Below are 18734 nucleotides of genomic sequence, written 5' to 3'. Positions count from 1 at the left end.
CACCACTTTCTCAGCAAACGACAGTGCTTCTTCATCTCATCCCTCATCTTCACCTGTCCACATCTGTCACCTCCCTGTCCAGCCCCACGACCAGGGAAGAGCAGCTGCTTACCCCTCCCCTTCTCCCTCTCTGCAGGATGACATGCACAGGGTCATTGACAGGCAGCTGATGGACACTCACCTGAAGGAACAGAGCCGGCCTGCTGCTGCTGCCTTCCCTAGGGGCCACGGCGTAGGGCGGGGGCAGGAACCCAGCACCGCAGACGGCAAACGGCTCTTCTCCTTCTTCAGGAAGATTTAGGTGGGGATGAGTCTGGCCATTGAGAAGGGGGGACTAGCGACAGTCTAAAAAGGGTTCCCTCTTAGCTGGAGCCAGGCAGCCACATTGCCTGCCCACCTGCCCTGGAGCCCAGTTAGCTCCAGAGAGCTCACTCCCTATGTCAATGTAATGGAGACAGAGGTAGGGGGCCTGCCTTGTCCTCTGAAGGCTGCCCCTCACCAAGGGACAGGAATGAACCTGTCCCCACTGCCCAAGCCAAGCCTCAGCCTGGGCTTTCCCAGGATCCTGTTAGTGAGCAGGGCTCAGCCACTCAGACCCAGCTGACCACAGTCCACCCTAAAGGCTCTGCTGCCTCCTTGGAATTTGAACATGGGGAAGAGATTAGGGCCTCCTGTGCATGCCTCAGGAGGCCTGAGCCTCCACTCGAGCCCCAGCTACCAGCCTGGAGTAGGGGAGGCACGGCCCCTCGGCCCCTCACCCGTGTGCATGCACCTCTGCTGGAGCCCTGCACAGCAGGAGGCCCAGCCTGTGGCTGTGAGGCCTAAGAACCGGGTGTACAAGCTGTGTTGAGGCCATCCTGTACCCCAGGGAAGGCCATCTTCTGGCTGCCACCACTCCTCAGCTTCCTCCAGTGCAGTCCTTATCCCTAGGGAGGCCTGGGCCGGGTAGCATTCCCATTGCCCCTGTAGGCTTTAGCCTCCAGACTTCCCCCCTCATGGGACAGGACTTGTCTTCCACAGCACCCTCCCACCTCAGATGCAACTTCTTGGCCAACCCGAGCAAGTTGAGGCCACAAGAGCGGCCTGAGGGGCCTGGCTCTCCCACCCTCACACTGAAGGCAGCGTGGGTGCCACAGGGTGGATGGGGTGAGGCTGCTGGGAGCCTCCAGATACTGCCCACCAGGCCTCTAAGGGACAAAGCCCTAAGCCTGCTGCTTCTGCTCCTTCTGCAGCAGCCCCCTCCCCATCTCTGCTGAGGCCCCAGCCCAGAGGCTGTGGGTCCGGCCTGCAGCTGCTCACCACTTTCTGAGCCTCCTGCCCTCCACGGGAAAAGCACAGCAGGGCTGAGCGGAAAGAATGTACTTATAGATATGTACATACCACAGTGCTGTAATTTTGTATGTAGCAATTGTGTAAATACACGTATGGATTTTATAATACACACATATAAATCTATAAAGGCATATTTTTAGAAAAACAGCGCACCACTGCTTCTTTTGAAAATAGTCTGAATAAGAATAAAATGAATTTCTACAGACCTTGTGCCTCAGTTCCTGGGTATGTGGAGGGCTGTTTGCTATGAATGTGCCTTAGGATGCGTCAAAGCCACCACTAGCTGTTGGTGTAGAGGGCCAGGGCCAGCCCCAGAAGGGCGACTTGTAAAAGTGACAGTGTCATCCCACATCCTTCAGCCTGGCAGACACTTCAGCCCAGCCTGAAGAGCTCACTGCAGGTACAAGCTGCATCCTTCTGGGGTGTGCAGGGGAAACGAGCAGCCTCTGGCGTCTTCCCACACGTGCTCTGGGCCCACGGGAAGCGCCACCCTGAACCACTGGATCACAGAGAACAGACTTGGCCCCTGACAGTGTCCCAGGGCCTTCTATGGGCACCTGCGCAGCACCTGAGGACAAGCGCTGGACCAAGAGCAGAAGGAGTTGGGTACCCAGAGCACAGGGGAGGGAGAGCAGACAGACCCTGGGAGGAAATTTGGCAGCTTGAACCTTTATTTTTAGTATTTTTTTTAAAAAGCATAATTAGAAACTTTCAATACAGAAATAGTCCTAGCAAACCATTTAAAAGTTGGTTGTTTGACAGGAGTTTCACATCGGGCCCACCAGGACACCTGATTCTCCCACCCTTACCTCCACCCAACCCCACTCATGCATGTAACACTGTGGGACAGGCACACTGTTGTCACCAAAATCACCCACCACCCGGGCCTTAACAGGCTGGTGCCAGAAGCCATCCAACTTGGGGTGATGCTCAGAGATCACCCTTTTATTGCTTGAATTGGCAAACACTCCCATCCTGGCTTCCCATGTGTTCAGAAGCATGTCATGTGCCCAGAACAACAGGCCCTGGGTCAGCCAAGGCAGGCCTGCAGACAGTCTCTGCCTCAACTCCCAGCTCACCGGAGCTATGTAGAGTCACCTAATGCTTGACACTGAAGCGTCTTCCCCAAACCCAGCCTGATGCTCAAACACAGAACCGCAGCTTTTGACAATTCGGACAAGTGGAGAGACAGGTGAGAAGAAAGCCCCAGTTTTATTGATTGAAAACCCATCCACAGTGTTAACATGGAAAATCTGCAGTATTCTGTGATGATTGTCCAGTCAGGACTGTGCCTGGAAATCGCCTAGGGAAGAAAATCTAAAACACATTATGTGTCCAAATCAGTTCTGAGTTACGTGATCCTTCCGGGGAAAGGGACCAAGTGTGGGGAAGGGGGGGGTAACCAAATGCTGATCACCCTGGTGGGTGGCTAAGTGAATACTGGCTGCCCCCACCCCACTGCCACTTCTTCCCAGTGGCTAGGAAATCTTCCTACCACCTTCATACTAAAAACACATCTGTCAGTAATGCAAAAGCCACCAGTCGGTCCCAGCTTGAGGTGCCTTCCCAGAGCCCAGCAACCCCTGACTCTGTCTGGCACAGGCGCCTGGTGCTACATTACAGACTTTCTCCAGCGGGAGGCCCTCGAGCACACAGGTATGAGAGTGCAAAGCCAGCCTTTCCCATGGAAGGGAGAGCGCCTAGCCCTGCACTCAACAGAAGCCACATACCTTTTCTAAAAATACTGAGCCCGACGTGGAACAGTCATATCTTTTGCTATTGAGCCAATCAGATCTCAAGGAAATAATTGTGAGGAACTTAGTTCATTTGATTTGGCTTCATTGGTTGTATTTGTTAAAATGCTCCCCCTTGCGAGCTCCGTCTCTTTACAGATGTCCCACTACCTTTCTGCAGGAACTGAAACATGTTGGGTAAGTGAGAAGCCATGGCTCTCCTGGGTTTGTAGCAGAGGCATCTAGAAGGCAGAATGAGAAACCTGTTGTCCAAAAGGGCAGGACTGAGTTCCTCTGTGGAAGGAACTGAAGGCCTAGGGGCCAGCAGAGGACAGGGCCTGTGTGGAGCCAGGTTCCCAGCTCCCAGAGCAGCTGTAGGGTAGGAGCCATGTGGAGTGCACTCCATGGGCCAGGGATGGATGGCCAAAGACTCAGCTAGGACACGAGGTTGGCTCCTCAGGAAGCTGCCGTCGAGCTGGGATGGAGGGCTGGGGAGGGTCTGTTGCAGCAGGTTGGCAGGAAGGAGCCAAAAGCCAGAGCAGGCTGAGGGTGTGCAGCTGGTTAATGCAATATACACTATGTACAAACTGGTTAATCAGTCCACTCAGCTGGCAGCGTCCTCACCAGGTCCAGGCGCCTCGGCAGGGAAGAGGGCACCGTGGGGAAGGGCGGGCTCGTCCAACACCTTCTTGGCACTCAAGGGGAAAAGGGGAGGAAGTGCCGATGGCGCCTCCAGATACAAAAAACGTGGAGAGAATTCTTTAAATAACGGCACTAAACTGAGACTGTCCCCCGAGAGCCTCCGAGGCCTCAGGCTGGGAGGGATGCAGTGCAGTCTCTGCAGTGGGCTGGGGCATTAGCAGCAGCGTTTCTTTCGTTTACTGTTTTTGGTGAGCTTCACCACATCGTTCTGTTGCTGCTGCTGCTGTTTCGCCAAGTTGTCTTTCTTTGCTCGCAGAACCAGCTCTGTGATACAGTTGAACATCTGGAGAGATAACAGGGCAAGGCTGACCCCGCAGGCTAGCACAGCCACCTCCCCAGGACATTTCTATTTCTCTGTGAACTGCATGTATGTCCTCAAGACCTTAGTGTGTGCATGCACACGTGTTGCAGGGTGTTTTGCCATGACTCTGTAGCCCAGCCTAGTCTTAAACTCACAATCCTCCTCCTGCCTCTGCAGTACTAGGGCTACAGGTGTGAACTGTGTGCCCTCAAAACACATTCTACTATAGGGGTCCTCGCCTTAACCAGCACTGAGACCCTTGAAAACAGTTCCTCCTCATGTCCTGGTGACCCCCAACTACAAAATTATTTTGTTGTTACATAATAACTAGTTTTGCTACTATTATGAATCAATGTAAATATCTGATATGTGACCCCTGTGAAAGGGTCATTCAACCCCAAACCTGCAGGTTGAGACCTGCTGCTCTAGGCAGAGGGAGTGGTGTTAAAGGCTGAAAGCCTGTAGCTGTCTTGGGGAGTCCACCTCTTACAGGTTCGATAGGCCCCTGGAACTGGAGTCACAGCCAGGTGTGAGCTGCCTGGCAGGGGCACTGGGAACGGAGCTCAGGTGCTCTGCAAGAGTGGCACAACCAAGCCAGCTCCCCATCTCCCCAGCCCTTTTTAATACAGTTAGAAGCTTTCAACTAGAACCTTCTGGCAAGACAAAGGGATGTCGCTCTGCATGTAGACAGAGGAAAGTCACTGTCTGTCCACTTGTCACCACCTCCCTGCAGTGGGGCCAGACACTGCCTAAACCTTTCCCTGACTACCCAGTGTCCTAGTTAGAGGAGCCAACAAGCCACAGGCCCACTCTGCCCCAAAAGGCAGGAGCAGCTGCAGCTGTGGAAACAGAAAAGCTGAACTAAGAGCTCAGACGTCCTTGGACCCAGAGAGATGACCGAGGGCTCAGAAGCTTGTATGTGCCCTTTGACAGGGGGAGCACAGCAGGGCATCTGACAAGCACCCCTCTCCAGCTCCATGGTCTCTGATGCCCTCTTGTAGCTTCTGCATGTGCACAAGTGCGTCCACATACACACATGCACACAAGGTTTTGTAAAGAGGGTTGCGCTAACAGCTCCACCTATTTAGCAAGCATGCTGTATAGAGTACTCAGCACGCCTCAGCTCACTTGATCCTCCCTGTGTACACATGAGCAAAGAAATCTCACAGAGGGAGGTTGGTCCTGGCCTGGCTCTGTGGAGCCCACCTTCCCTAGCACCTCTAGACTCCTCTCTAGGGCCAGGGAATGGGCCACGTGGGGCCTGTGGCAAAAGCTCTAGCTTTTCTCCCTTCAGAGTCACAGCCTGGAGGGAGGCACAAACCAAAACCCCAGGAACTTCTCAGCAGGCACCCTTTGCACGCTGGAGGCCAGGAAAGGGAGTGACCAAGAGGGGCAGGGAAGAGGTAGTAGTGATGGACTCAAGGAAGGGCCAATAGGAAGCAGCTGGAAAAGAGACTGCGTGGCTTTGGGATGGCAAAGGCCGGGCCATGACTCCACCTCTCACTCGTATTCAGTAAGAGGAACTTCCGTTTTCCTCTAGGAAAATCCACCCCAGAGGACGGCTGAGCTAAGACCTGCCCAGCAGACAGGGCTGCCCAGTAAGGCAGCCAACAAACAGTGTGCACTACATACCCATGGGTCACATGGGGGCCTGGAGCGGGAGAAGCCTGAGGTGGAGAACAGAGCCCTGGGTTCTCCCCTGCCCTCTGCCCAGGGCTCAGCCGGAGCTTACCTCCTCCACATTGACGTTCTCCTTGGCACTGGTCTCAAAGAGCTGGATCCCCATCTGCCCGGCAAATTTGTAGGCATCTTCTGTCTCTACCACTTTCCGCTCAGGGTCATCATTCTTATTGCCCACTTTAAGACAAAGCAGAGTCACCCGCCCGCAAGAACTCGAGTGCAGGTCCCCTGCCCTCCCCGCCCTCGGGCCCAGCCTCACCTAATATTCGGCACACATCGTCACAGTTCTGGTTGATTTCATGAAGCCATCGCTTGACATTGACGAAGGACTCGGCACTAGTGACATCGTAAACCACAATGACCCCATGGGTCCCCCGATAATACCTGTAGGGCCAAGATGTTCATTAGGGCTTTGGCCTGGGACAGAGCTGCTTCCCTGGGCCCTGCCTGCTGCAGGACAGTGGCTGGGGAAGGTGCGGGTGCCCAGGCCCAGCCCAAGCCCTGCACCAAGCCTTGACCACCAGCAGGACAGGCTGCCCCAGCCCCACTGGCTTCTCAGGCCTGTCCCTGGCAGCTAACAGTCCAGGGTGGACTGGGCCTGAAGAGTCACCCTGCTGACTCAGGGCGCCATAAGCTGGAAACTTCTTTCAAGTTCTCCTTTTATTTTTAGAATTCAGGCGGCTTCTGTGTTTGACATCATGTTATCACCATCCTTGTTTAAATGTTCAAACTTTCTTTCCAATCTCAGTAGTAAAATGCCATCCCAGGAGGCTGCACCTACACAGAGCCATGGCAAAACGCTCCCCTTTCCCCGTGGGCAGTGACACTTTTCTTCCCGCTTTTGGCAGATTGTGCCAGTGAGGGAGACCATGGCAGCTACACAGGCCTCCAGCGGATGTAGGAGAGACCCAACTAACCCTGCAGACCCAAGCCAGCCAGAAGGTCTGGAAGTAGCTGGCTGCCATCACTGCTCTCTGAACATCTGCTACCCAGAAAGGCAGACAGCACCAACCCTGCAGCACAGGGCCTTAGGCCTCGGAGCGCCAGAGGCCAAGCAGCATCCTTGGCCCCACTCTAACCCCAAGACTGTCCCTCCGAGCCTTGTCTCTAAAGCTACCTATTCTTGACCACTAAGGTTTTTTGTTGTTTTGTTTTTGTTTTGTTTTGTTTTTTGAGACAGGGTTTCTCTGTGTAGCCCTGGCTGTCCTGGAACTCACTTTGTAGACCAGGCTGGCCTCGAACTCAGAAATCCACCTGCCTTTGCCTCCCAAGTGCTGGGATTAAAGGCGAGGGCCACCACTGCCCGGCGACCACTAAGGTCTTAAACACCTAGACTATAAACCCAGAAAGCAGGGTGCCTCCTGCCCTGGGTTTCAAGATGACTACACCAGGATCCACAGCCCAGACTGGTGAAGGGATCTATGCTGTCTATTCTCCATAGTCAGAACATAGCTGAGAAGTGGAGCCTGGTCTTGTCTCTGAAAGACATGGACTCTGGAAGCAGCCTTGCTTGCATCCTACCCCTTACTTCGCTTCCTATAAAATGGGGTGTGAGTAGAGACGTCTAAGAGACTGTGAAGGAAGACAAGATCACAGATGCCACCGGAGGCTGGGAACAGTTCAAAGACAGCGCAGGGTGCTCTGTACTATCAGGACAAGTGTTCCTCCACGGCAATCTGGGGTCCCAAATGAGGGTGGCAGAGCCAAGAGTGGGTGGGTGGGCAGGGCAGGGCAGCCCCAAGGGCAGGACACCACACTCTACGCAGACTTGTTCCAAGGCTGCAAGCATTTGTGGCTTCAAGGGAGCCTGGCAGTCCCACTATCTCAGCTAAGGACCCCTAAACCAACTTGGCCCTGGTCCCTCAAGCAAACTCCTGCCCTGAGAACTACTAGCTTAACAGCATAGCTTGGTGGATACCTCTAGAGCAGAAGTGCATATGAGAGCCACATGGACAGACACACGTTCCTGCCGCAGAAGTACAAAAAGCAGAACACCTCTGTAACCTTTCCTTTGCTGAAGATACCAAGAAATGGCACACCACTCTCCATTCCGGGAGAGCCTTGGCCAGGGCAGGGCCATGGATGACCCATACCTCTGGCTAGCAGGACACCAGGGCTTCCAGGCTTCTGATCCAGGTCTCTCACATCCCCTGCCTTGCTCATCTTTGCTCCAGCTGGGCCCAGCTGCAGCCTCAGCACCCAGGTCTGTCTTCCTAGGCCAGCGCAGGCTCTACTCCTCTCACTGTTCCCAGCCACCCGAGGGCCACAAAGATCCTTCCTCAGGAAAGGGCTCTTTTAGCAGACCGAGTACAGCCACTTCCATCCCTACACCACCAAAACATTCAGCTATTTCAAGAGCCTCTCTTCCTCACCAGCCACTTTCAACACGAGGATGGGTCTCCATGGCCCCCTTGGTAGGCCCTCAAGTGCCTTCTACCTCAGAACTGGCCGTGCCTAAGACTCCAAGGCAGGGGCTAACCTTAGTTTCTCAGACAGGACAGGGCCCTGTACCAAGGGAGCCCTGGACCATGGCACTTATACCCACTACAGTGCAGACAGTACGACCCACACACCAACCTCACCCTCTCAGCTGAGCGGCCCTGTGCTTCCCTAATGGCTACCTGCACTTCCCTGATGCCAGGATGGGGAACATTGCCCTGAGATGTACAACTGTTTATAAGGAAGGCCAGCGAGGTGTCCGCAGAGGCCAGCCCTGCACGCACCATGGAGCCCCCTTCTCAGAAGCACCTTCAGCTGTGAGAAATGGCCCATGCCTTCAATCCCAGCCGAAGCAGGCAGACATCTGTGAGCTCGAGGGCAGCCACGGCTACACAGTGAGGCCCCATCTCACACAGCCAGACCCACCTTATCTGTAAAATGGAGTTACAGCACAGAGAACACAGAAAGCCAAAGTGACCCATGAAAAGTCCAGACCTAGAGACCAGGACTTGAGTCTCAGAATTCAGGCAAATCTGAAGCAAAAACCTCTGGACAGACAGGGGCACAGAAGCTGGGCGGCTCGCCCAGGACACAGGGCAGAACAAATGTTTAAATTCCGGTTTCATGAGCACCTAAGAACTTGGACTCTGCATGACTCCACGCTGGAGTGAGTTCTACAGAGACACTGACAGACACTGGAGATGTGGAGGAAGGAGTCCACATCTGTGGTCTCCAGGCATCCATAGAGCCACCTCTGAGGAGTCAGGGTGAGTGGCCAGAGACTGCACAGAACAAACTGACACCATCAAGAACTGTCAGTGGCTCAGTGGGCACCAGGGAAAGGCTTGTCACCCAGGGAGGCAAATATTGCTGCTGTTGCCACCTGAGGACAAAGGAACTGCCAGCAGGTAGAACTGAGAGAGTGCCCATGAGTGAGTGACAGTCTCTGCCAGGACGGATACCAGGGCCAGGGGTCAGGGGCTCTGCCGTTACACACCCCTGGCCCTGGTGGCTACCACCACACACCACAGCATCTTCAGGAAAGGAAGGCATAGCTGCCACCACTCACTGAGGCCAGCAGTCACCTCAGCCTCACCTCTCCTCACACCCAGGACATTTCTACCACACTATTTCCATTCAGCAATGTCACGCAACTGCAGGCAAACACCCAAGGCCAGGGGTTCAGGGGACTCACGTAGAGGTGATGGTGCGGAAGCGCTCCTGCCCTGCCGTGTCCCAAATCTGCAGCTTCACCTTCTCCCCATTGATCTCCACAGTCCGAATCTTGAAATCCACTCCGATTGTGGTGATGTAGCTGCCTGCACAGAGGCAGCCTGTTATTCAGAGCCCGTTGGTCCCCAGCCCCAGCCTGCCCCACCCCACTGTGTGTGCCCCATCCAGGCTAGGCTAAGGAGAGCGGCCTGAACCAAGAGAGTTCACCTGCTCTAGCATGCCCACAATGCGAGCGAGGCAGTTCACAGGGACACAGAGTAAGAAAGACTTTCAGAAACACGCTATGAATGACATTAGAATGTGAAGTGATGGAGGCCGCCTTTACTAAAGGGCAGGGGAGGAACATGTTGGCTGTGACCTGAGAATGGAGCACCTCTCCAGCCTGGGTTTCTCTTTGTATTAGGGTGAGGACAGCCTTCAAAGCTGACTAATAGGACCTAACACTGCACTTTCTGGAGGGGGACAACAGCAACATAGCCACGGCAGGTTTGGGGTTTGTGAGGCTAAGCCCAGGTAAGAGAGAGAGGAAGGAGTCCGGTCTTTGTGTACTGCTGAGAACTTCCACTGTTTCACAGCAAAGAAACCTTTGGAATGGCTCTTTGGACATCTGTGTGGAAGATGCATTTAAGCACACCATCTACTTCAGTAGTTCACTGTGGTGCAGGTTTACAAACACCGTGGGTCCCACCGCATCCAGAACACACCAAGATCCTCTTTCAAAGGACCAGAGGACCATGTGAAGTGTGGCAAGGACATAGGAAAGGCCAAAGTTCAAGGTGAGGCAGAAATGAAAGCAAGAAGGTAGTAGAAACGCTTAGCAGAATCTGTGATGGGGAATGACAGCCACAACAGGGCAAGCACGAGACACCAGGCCAGCATCCGGTACCTTGCAGGGCCAGCAGCTCCTCCCATATGAACAAGCAAAACAAAAACTGCAAGGAAGAAAGCTAGAGCCGGATTCTGAGGAACAGTGGTTCTCAGCTAGGGTGGCTTTGCTCCCCAGAGAACACACGGAGTTATCGGAGACAATCTCAGCCATCACACTGCAACAGGCATCTGGTGAGCCACAAAGGGCCTGGGCTCAATTCCCAGCACCCACATGGAGACTTGCCACCGCAGACAGACTAGCAGACAAAAACCCCCAGCTACAGTTACAGAGGAAAGGCTGATGGCACGTAGGTGAGCACAGCTTCCCTGGAAAGCAACTGCAGCCCTAGTGAGGTGGGGCTCAAGCAGGTCAAGGTGCTTGCTGCCAAATGGGATAACCTGGGCGAGTCCCACAGGATGGGAAGAGAGAACTCACTCCCGAATGTCCTCTCCTACACAGCCACACCATGGTGGTCTAAAGGAGAATGACCCCCACAGGGTCATACACCTGATGCTTAGTGACCAGGAAGTAGAACTGTTTAAAGAGATGACAAGTATTAGGAGGTGTGGCCTTATTGGAGAAAGTGTGTTAGTGTGGGGTAGGCTTTGAGGTTCTAAAGCTTGTGTCAGGCCTAGGCCAGGATGTAGCTCTGAGCTCCTGTTCCAACCCAATACTTGCCACCATGCTCCCTGCCATGATGACAATGGACTGACCCTCTGACACCGTAAGCTAAGTCCCCAATTAAATGCTTTCGTTTATAAGAGTTGTGGTGGTTGGGGGCTGGAGAGATGGCTCAGTGAGTAAGAGCACCGACTGCTCTTTCAAAGGTCCTAAGTTCAAATCCCAGCAACCACATGGTGGCTCACAACCATCCGTAACAAGATCTGACGCCCTCTTCTGGTGTGTAAATAAATCTTAAAAAAAAAAAAAAAAAGAGTTGTGGTCACAGTGTCTCTTCACAGCAGTAGAACAGTGATCAAGACACATGGCATGTCCCTTCACATACCATGGCAGGTCCCCTTCGCCCTCAGCTTCAGTCAAATACGTAAGTTCTTAAAAAAGCAATTTGGCAGAACCAGGCAAAGTTGAAACACCTTAGACCCTATGCCCTAGTAACCTCACTTTTATGTTTACAAAAAGAACAGTGCATCCAAGCTGGGCGTGGTGGCGCACGCCTTTAATCCCAGCACTCAGGAGGCAGAGGCAGGTGGATTTCTGAGTTCGAGGCCAGCCTGGTCTACAGAGTGAGTTCCAGAACAGCCAGGGCTATACAGAGAAACCCTGTCTTGAAACAAACAAACAAACAAACAAACAAAGATATGTACCATCCAGTATATGTAGTAGGACTTTAAACTCCTAAATGTGAACACAAAGAGACTCTGGGTAGGGAAGTGGGGACCAGCAGAGGCCTTTTGTGACGAGATGGACCAAGCAGAACACGGAGGCTTCTTTCCTGAGCCCCCAGAGCCCCACTTTCCCTCATCCAGAATCAGACAGAGCAGATGGGTTCTGGGACAGGGTCGGGGATCCCAAAACCAAACACCCCAACAGCACTCAGGGAGGACTCACCTGAGAAGGTGTTGTCTGCAAATCGTAACAGCAAGCTGCTCTTGCCCACACCTGCAACACAGAGCACATGAGATAAGCTGGGGGGAGGTGGTTCCTCCTTTTAGTCCATCCTTCCTTAGCCCAGTGGGGCCAGAACTCTTCTCAAGGGCAGCCTGTCTCCCCGCACACCAAGAACATCTTCCACTCAGTCGCTGACCTTTCCCTCCGTCTCATGTAAGACAAGCTGCTCCCAAACTCTCTGGGGGAGATGACGGAGGGACTCATGCCCAGGCCCTGCTCTGAGGGCTGCCCCAGCAGCCTGGAGGAAGACACCAGACAACAGAGACAAGCAAGAGGAAGGTCAAGCAAACGAGACCTGTCCAAGTGCGTCCTCAGCAAACTTCATGCCACTTTAGTTTGCAAAGAAACGCAAAGGTGGAAAGAGCCCCTGATTTTATCAGGGATATTATGTAGGTGAAGAAAGTGAGGATCGCACAACCAGAACCCCTACTTGGCGACCACCACACTAGTGCCTGGGCCTCTGGACTTGCCAATGCAGCTCCTTGATGTGCCTTGTAAATAAACATGCCTGCCTGCTCGCCCCGCCCCCCTCCAGACCGCTAAACACAGTGACTCTGGTTGGCAAGAACACCAACCTGCCTCCTGCCCTCTGCCTCCACCACCCCAAAGTGACCAGATCAGCCAGCCTCAGAATAAAGATGATCGCACACTCAAGTCTGTGTGGTGGCTCCTGATGCTCCCAAGAATTCCAGCTCTGTCTCTTCACATGAGGAAACCAGGGCTTGGAATGAGCAGCTAAGACCTAAGGTTCCTCCAGTAAAAAGTCAGCCCAGGTTCAAGTCCAGGCTTCTGGAGCCCTGCGGGACACCTCTGCTGAGAGCCTGCCAGCTTGTTTGCTCCATCCTTCCATCCTTCCTTCCTTCTTCCTTTCCCTTCTCCCCCTCTTTTTTGGGGGGTGGTGCTGTTGGAGATTAATTACCACCTAGCCTCAGTCAGACTTGAACTCACTGTAGTACAGGATGACCTTGAATCCAATTCTTCTGCCTCTACCTCCCAAATACTGGGGCTATAGGGACGCTGGGGATCGAACCCAGGACTCTGTGCATGTGAAACAAACATTCTACCAACTGAACTATACTCCTAGCCCTGAATGGGGGCATTTTCAGCCCCTTTAGTAGAAATGCAAATGACTTCAGTTTCTTTGAAAAGCAATTTTGCAGTACCAAGAAAAATTTAAATACCCTAGACCTTGTGACCTAACATCCTCACTTCTGTGGAACTGCTACACAAGAACAAGCACAGTGTATCCCAGTAATGAAGCATGACTTAAAACAAAAGCAGCCAAAAGCTATATATATATATATATATATACACACACACACACATGTATAAATAAGCAGAGCATGTTCTGTCGGCCCATCCTCCTCGTTCAGCCTTTACAGGAACCAGCATAAAGTGATCCCATGGCTTCCATACACCTTGCTTCTGTTCTATGTCGGACAGAAATGCCTTCAGAGGTACCAAATCATACCCCAGGACATCAAAAATGCCCCGTGACTAAAATCAAAATTTAAGTGTATGTCCCTATTATGAGAGAAGCCCAGAGCTTGACTCCAGTTCTGAAAGACAGCGCTGTTCCACCCCAGCCAGCGCTCAAGTAGCCGAGGTTGCAAACCACTGCTGCAGACAGCTGTACAACTGTTTCTAACCCAACCCAGACACCCTCTCCAGGCCACTCCAGTGAAGAACTTGAGTCCAGCGGGGTTCTACTTTCCCTAGGAGGGTCTGGGGAGGATGCCCTGCTGCTGAGCACCAGTCAAAGCATCCAGCGCACCTGTAGCTCAGCCTCTGCTCACAATGAATGCCCTTGCTTTGCACCACTTCCTCATTGTTCCGCCATGAGGCTTCCTGCTAAACCCGAAGACAGCCCAGCTTCTGGGCTGGTCCTGTGTCTGCCTGTCACTGACACCCCATTGGCCCACTGGTGCCTCTGCTTCCTCCTGAAAGTCTTCTAAGTCCAGCTTACTCAGCTAAAAGCTCTTTCTAGCCACTGAGCAGTGAATTCTCCAGGACCTAGACCTCCCTTCCCTCACCCTATGTGTTCATTCAGAGCCATGAGCTGAGCCCAGGACTTAATAGCTACCATCTAAATGCCCCTCCACAAGCTGACAGTCTCAGTGAAGCCATGCTACACAATGCTATTACAGCAGCATCCCCAGCCGCCAGGGAAGCAGTGCTCAAAACTTCAGGGGCAGGAGACAGCAGGATCCTTTTTTCCCGAACCCTTAGACAGGGTTTGGCTGGCCTGGAACTCTCAATGCAGACCAAACTGGCCTCAGCAGCACAAAGCCACCTGCCTGTGCTGGTTTCAAGATGTGCAATACCACATCTGGCTGCCAACACCACCTCCATCATCACCACTGTTACTACCACCACCACCACCCTTACCACCTCTATTATCACCACCATCATCAATCATCAATTATCCTAATCTCATGTATCTGTTATAGCCAAGGGAGAGAGAGGTACCATCTGCAGTGCCAGCAAGGACTTGAAATCCTTGGCTGCAGAAAACCCACTAGTCACAACATGGTCTGCTGCCATGGGACTTGATACCAACCTCCAACTCTGCTCTTCCTGAGAGGAACAGAAACCAAGACGTGCCACCTCCCAACTATCCCAGCTGCTACCTACCCTACAGAAGCACCCAATGAAGAAGCCCAGGGCCCACCTCCAGCACAGCAGCACTTTCTTCCACCACTTAGCCTGAAGGCCTGCTATGCTATACTTGATGCCACCGCTGACCACCCTCCACCCCTGCATGGTACCACAGACCTTCCCCAGCTCTGCCCACTGCTCTCCTCTAGGGCCACAGACCTAACCAGCCTGCTGCAAACTCAGGTAAAGCGGCATCAATTTTAACTCTGCCTCAGTGACCACATTCTCCTGTACCCGCAGACCAACCACGCCCACCTCCAGCTCCTGTCTACACATCTGTTAAGAGAAGGATTTTAACTAGTGTAGCCTCCAGGCTCTGAGAATGAGGGTGACTGGCACCAGTGGGTACGGTTACAAACGAAAAGCCAATGTCAGGACAGCTGAGAGGACAGGACCTCGGGTATAAGGAAAAGATGCCCGTGCCCAGGGAATACATTCCAGAAGTGTGTACTACATGGTGGAGGGGGGAAGGAGAACTTAGACTTGAAAGCCGCTACACTAGGATCCGGTGAGGCCCGCTGCCTGCCAGCCCAATGCCGCCTGCTCTCGGGGTTAGCACACGGGATTAGAACTCCCAGCTCTGCTGCTAAAGCTCGGGGTAGCGAAGGCTTCTCCTCTGAGCCTTGGTTTCCTTATCTGACAAACCACAGAGACCATGGGTGAGAATCAGATAGCACAGTGCCTGTGGATCAGTTGCTACACCTTCAGAAGCACACACTCAAGGGGCCAGGGCAGTCAGGCGGTGATGTCATGGTCCCCGCTCCCTGGCTTCCACCTCCCAGGTTCCTGAGTGTCATCTCCGTGGCAGGAGAAACCCAACAGCATAGTGTCTCCTCCTTCCCCATAAGCCAGGCCTATACACTCACACCGAATCTGGAGCCAGTCCACACAGAGACTGACCAGTGAGTCCTCTCCCCACACCTGACTTCTGAGCAAAAAGAAAAAAAAAAAAATCAATACACCATGCGAGGTGCACCGTAAGAAAGCAGGCAGAAACCATTTCCTGGGTTTCACAGAAGAGAAAATGCCAACAAGCTACATCTTCTTGCTGAGTTTAGCCTTTCAAGTTTTGGATATTAACACTGGCCACATCTTGAGGAGGGATAAAGACCTCTGACCACAGCGGGCTGACTTTAGCTCTGAAAGGAGAGAGATCACCATAATGTCAGCAAACCCTCAAGAGCCCAGAAGAATGCCACTAGCTGGGTCCAAGTTCAAGTCTATCTACACAGCTTGCCTGGTTTTCTTTCATTCAAACCACTACAGGTCAGTCTTCCAGCTTTCCAACTCCGCTCCCAGACACAGCTATTCTTCTACCCCATCCTTTAGGCCTTAGCATTTCCCGACACCTTCCCCCCCCCAACAGCAACCCCCTAAGACTTCAGCCATCTTCCACTGGATCCAAGCCACCAACCACACCCCAACCCAGCTTCTCCCGTGAGACCAAATCCACTTATTTCCATGTCCCGTCTACGACAGCTTCACCCAACAAGCCTTATATCCTAAGTGTGTGTGTGTGGGGGGGGGGGGGGGAATGGAACAGGACACAGAGCTCTATTTCCTTGACAATCCACAGGCTCTACCACCAACTTGGCTGTCTCAAGTCACATGACCCTCTCTATCCCACACTCCAGTCTGATCTATAAACTTAGCTGCTCGCCAGCCTCCTTCCTAAAACATCACATATTCCTAGCACCTCAGCTAAGCTCCCCTAAACATCCTGGGCCTGCCTCCCTGAACTCACCGTCACCCCACAGGACCCGGTCACCTGCCATACTCCAAACACCTCTAAAATGCTTCATCCTTGGCCAGAAACCAGTGTGACTCTCATTCACTGACCAAGTGCATTTAAGCACTGGGTACCAGAAGTTGATCTATGAATCAGAGATGGCGCGGTCCTGAAAGGTGTGTGGTGTGTGTGTGCGTACACAAAGCACTTAAAATATTGAATGAAGCACCCAGGTAAGAGAACAGCAAACACTGTCCACCTACTGTGTGCCAAACACTAGTCCCTTCATTAAGTGTGTGCTCACATCAGCCCTGGCAGGCAAATCTACCACTCCCATTCCACAGATGAGAACTGAACCTTGCTGAGACTTAGTAACAATTCTGCAGGAATGCGCTCATGGCTGTACCTGCCGCACTTCATCCAAGCGCACGGCAACCCGGAGACGGGTCCTGGAAATACCCCCATTTCACGGAGCGCTGAGTCTTCACAGGGCGACTCATGCTGCTAACACTAACTGTGAGTTACTTAGAGGGTTACTTTATGCCGGGTCAGGCGCTTTTCCCTACTTTCAGCTCACCGAATCCTCCCTCCACTCAGCTTAACAAGTCCCCACTTCTCAGATGCAGGAACTGAGGCTCAAGAGAGGCGAGGCAACTCGCCCAAGGTCACAGAGTGGCAAAAGCTTGCCTTCCCGGGACTCGAACCCGGCTCTCTCCAACTCCAGCGATCGCGCGACTTGACCAAGGTCACACGTGAGGCAGGAGCGAGCGCCGGGGCCGTGCATGCATCCCGCGCCCTCGGTGCCCCCCGACCAGCCGAGGAGCCACCCCGGAGTCCCCTCGCTGCGGCCCCCCGGGGGCCTGCGACCCAGCCGAGCTCCGCGCCTCCCGCCCCGCGCGGGCCGCGCCTCCTCGTTCGCTCGCCCTCCCGCCCCGCTCGCCCGCCCGCCCCGAGGCCCCCGCGGGCCGCGCCCGGCAGGGCCCGCACCGCCTCCGGCCCCTGCGGCCCTCACCGCTGTCGCCGATGATGAGCAGCTTGAAGAGGTGGTCGTAGTCCCGGGCCATGGCGGGCGGGGGCGGCGGGCAGGCGGGCGCGCGCGCGCGGGCGGGCGGGCGGGCGAGCTGGGCGGGCGGGGTCGGTCCTGGCCTCGCGATCCGCAGCTCCCTCCCGGCTGCTCCGGCAGCGGCGGATCCACTTCCCGAACAAACAGCCGGAACTGACAGAAACACCTCCCTCCGCTCCCCCACCTCCGCCTCCTCCTCCTCCTCCTCCTCCTCCTCAGCAGCCGCCGCCGGTGCCGCCGCCTCCCTCCTTCCCGCCCCGCCCCGCCACTGCGCAGGCGCGGCGGCTGGAACCGCCTCTGCGCAGCCGCAGCCCCGGCCGGCCGCGCCCTCTCCGCGCACGCGCAGTGCGCCACGGTCTCCGGCCGAGGTCCGAGTGAGGGAGCGAGCGAGCTGCGGATCCCCGGGAGAACGGAGCCGTTCCGCAGGGCCCGACGGAAGAGAGGTGACAACCTGCCGCGGGGCTGAAGCCTGGAGGTCAGCGCTGGGGAGGAAGTCACACCCCGAGCACCACGATCCCGGACGCACGACCCCCTGGCGGAACGGGTAGCGGTTCCGGATTGGGATCCGTGAGGCGCACGCACCCTGCTCGCCGGCGTGTCTGCTCCTTCTGCCTCAGTTTCCCGGGGGCGCCGTTCCACCGTACGCAGCGCGGAGCCAGCCCCAGGTTTTTTTCCAGTTGGAGCGGAAGCCCACCTGCCAGTCCCCGAGCGCTGTCGATGCCATCGCCATCCTCCCTGGAGGTCTGCAGGGATTGCCCCATCCCTGTGGTTTTTTACTTTTTCCAGACAAGTTCTCAAGTAGCCCAGGGTGGCTTCCTGACTCTCCGGAGTAGCCGAGGGTAATCATATACTTCTGATCCCACCTGTACCTCCTGAGACCGGTTTTAATGTGGTGCTGAGACTCGAACCCATGGCTTCGCAGATGCTAGGCAGACGCTCTGCGAGCCGAGCTCCACCCCCAGCCTCTTTGTCACTGCTTCCTCCTGCTCTCCAGTGCTTTCCAGTCAAGCACCTGTTGGGGATACAGCCCACTCCTAATCTTCCCCGTAAGAAGCAGTGCTAGTGTTTAAAACAAAACAACAAAATACAGACGCTTACTGAAATCAAAGTTGACATTAGTGTTCCTTTAAAGTTTCTTGGACAGCATGAAACACTTACTAATCTAATGGATACATGCTTTCCCATACATTTCAGAGTATCTAAGCACCCATGTGCCTCTCGCAGTTCAATGGTATGCCGCCATCAATCATTTAACTGCGTCGTCACCACGTGGTGCCCCCATCTGATGGTTGTGCTATTCCTTAACGATTCCGCTGCTGGTAGATTTATGCAGTTCATAATTTTCTTGTTATTCAAGGTACTGCAGA

The 18734-nt window shown here is 54.1% G+C and overlaps 2 protein-coding genes across 5 annotated transcripts in view; one reads left to right on the top strand and one right to left on the bottom strand.

Moving 5' to 3' along the window:
- The window catches only part of Bicdl1 (BICD family like cargo adaptor 1), an 82992-nt gene extending 81450 nt beyond the window's left edge, over positions 1-1542 (top strand). For both annotated transcript variants that reach the window (XM_029477602.2, XM_021163032.3), the window contains one exon: positions 137-1542. In XM_029477602.2, the coding sequence (XP_029333462.1) occupies positions 137-301 (165 nt within the window). In that variant the 3' untranslated portion in view covers positions 302-1542. The remainder of the gene's footprint in view (positions 1-136) is intronic.
- A 439-nt stretch (positions 1543-1981) lies between these two features.
- On the bottom strand, positions 1982-18128 carry Rab35 (RAB35, member RAS oncogene family). Of its 3 annotated transcripts, none has more exons than XM_085837068.1 (6): positions 18062-18128; positions 11858-11908; positions 9383-9506; positions 6008-6132; positions 5801-5925; positions 1982-4050 (listed from the first exon to the last, which is right to left on the bottom strand). In XM_085837068.1, exons 1-6 carry the CDS (start codon positions 18126-18128, stop codon positions 3922-3924), a joined length of 621 nt encoding a protein of 206 aa, XP_085693194.1. In that variant the 3' UTR covers positions 1982-3921. The 3 variants fall into 3 exon arrangements, with proteins under 3 accessions (XP_085693194.1, XP_021018167.1, XP_021018168.1); XM_021162508.3 differs by lacking the exon at positions 18062-18128 and adding an exon at positions 17317-17549; XM_021162509.3 differs by lacking the exons at positions 5801-5925; positions 18062-18128 and adding an exon at positions 17317-17561.
- Between the last annotated feature and the right edge of the window lie 606 nt (positions 18129-18734).

Source organism: Mus caroli, unplaced genomic scaffold (genome assembly GCF_978045245.1).
Source record: "Mus caroli unplaced genomic scaffold, Mus_caroli_1 scaffold_4, whole genome shotgun sequence".
Lineage (NCBI taxonomy): Eukaryota > Metazoa > Chordata > Mammalia > Rodentia > Muridae > Mus > Mus caroli.
The sequence above is the reverse complement of the archived record's forward strand: the minus strand, read 5'-3'. Positions and strand labels throughout refer to the sequence as shown.

What these genes read in the sequence shown, in the direction of transcription:
- Rab35 (XM_085837068.1), bottom strand. Translation starts at nt 18,128, where the DNA reads ATGGGGCAATCCCTGCAGACCTCCAGGGAGGATGGCGATGGCATCGAC. An exon ending in TGCAGACAACACCTTCTCAG is followed by an intron (nt 9,507 to 11,857) that starts GTGAGTCCTCCC and finishes GCCTCTGTGCAG; the next exon opens with GCAGCTACATCACCACAATC. An exon ending in AGAACGTCAATGTGGAGGAG is followed by an intron (nt 4,051 to 5,800) that starts GTAAGCTCCGGC and finishes TTATCTCTCCAG; the next exon opens with ATGTTCAACTGTATCACAGA.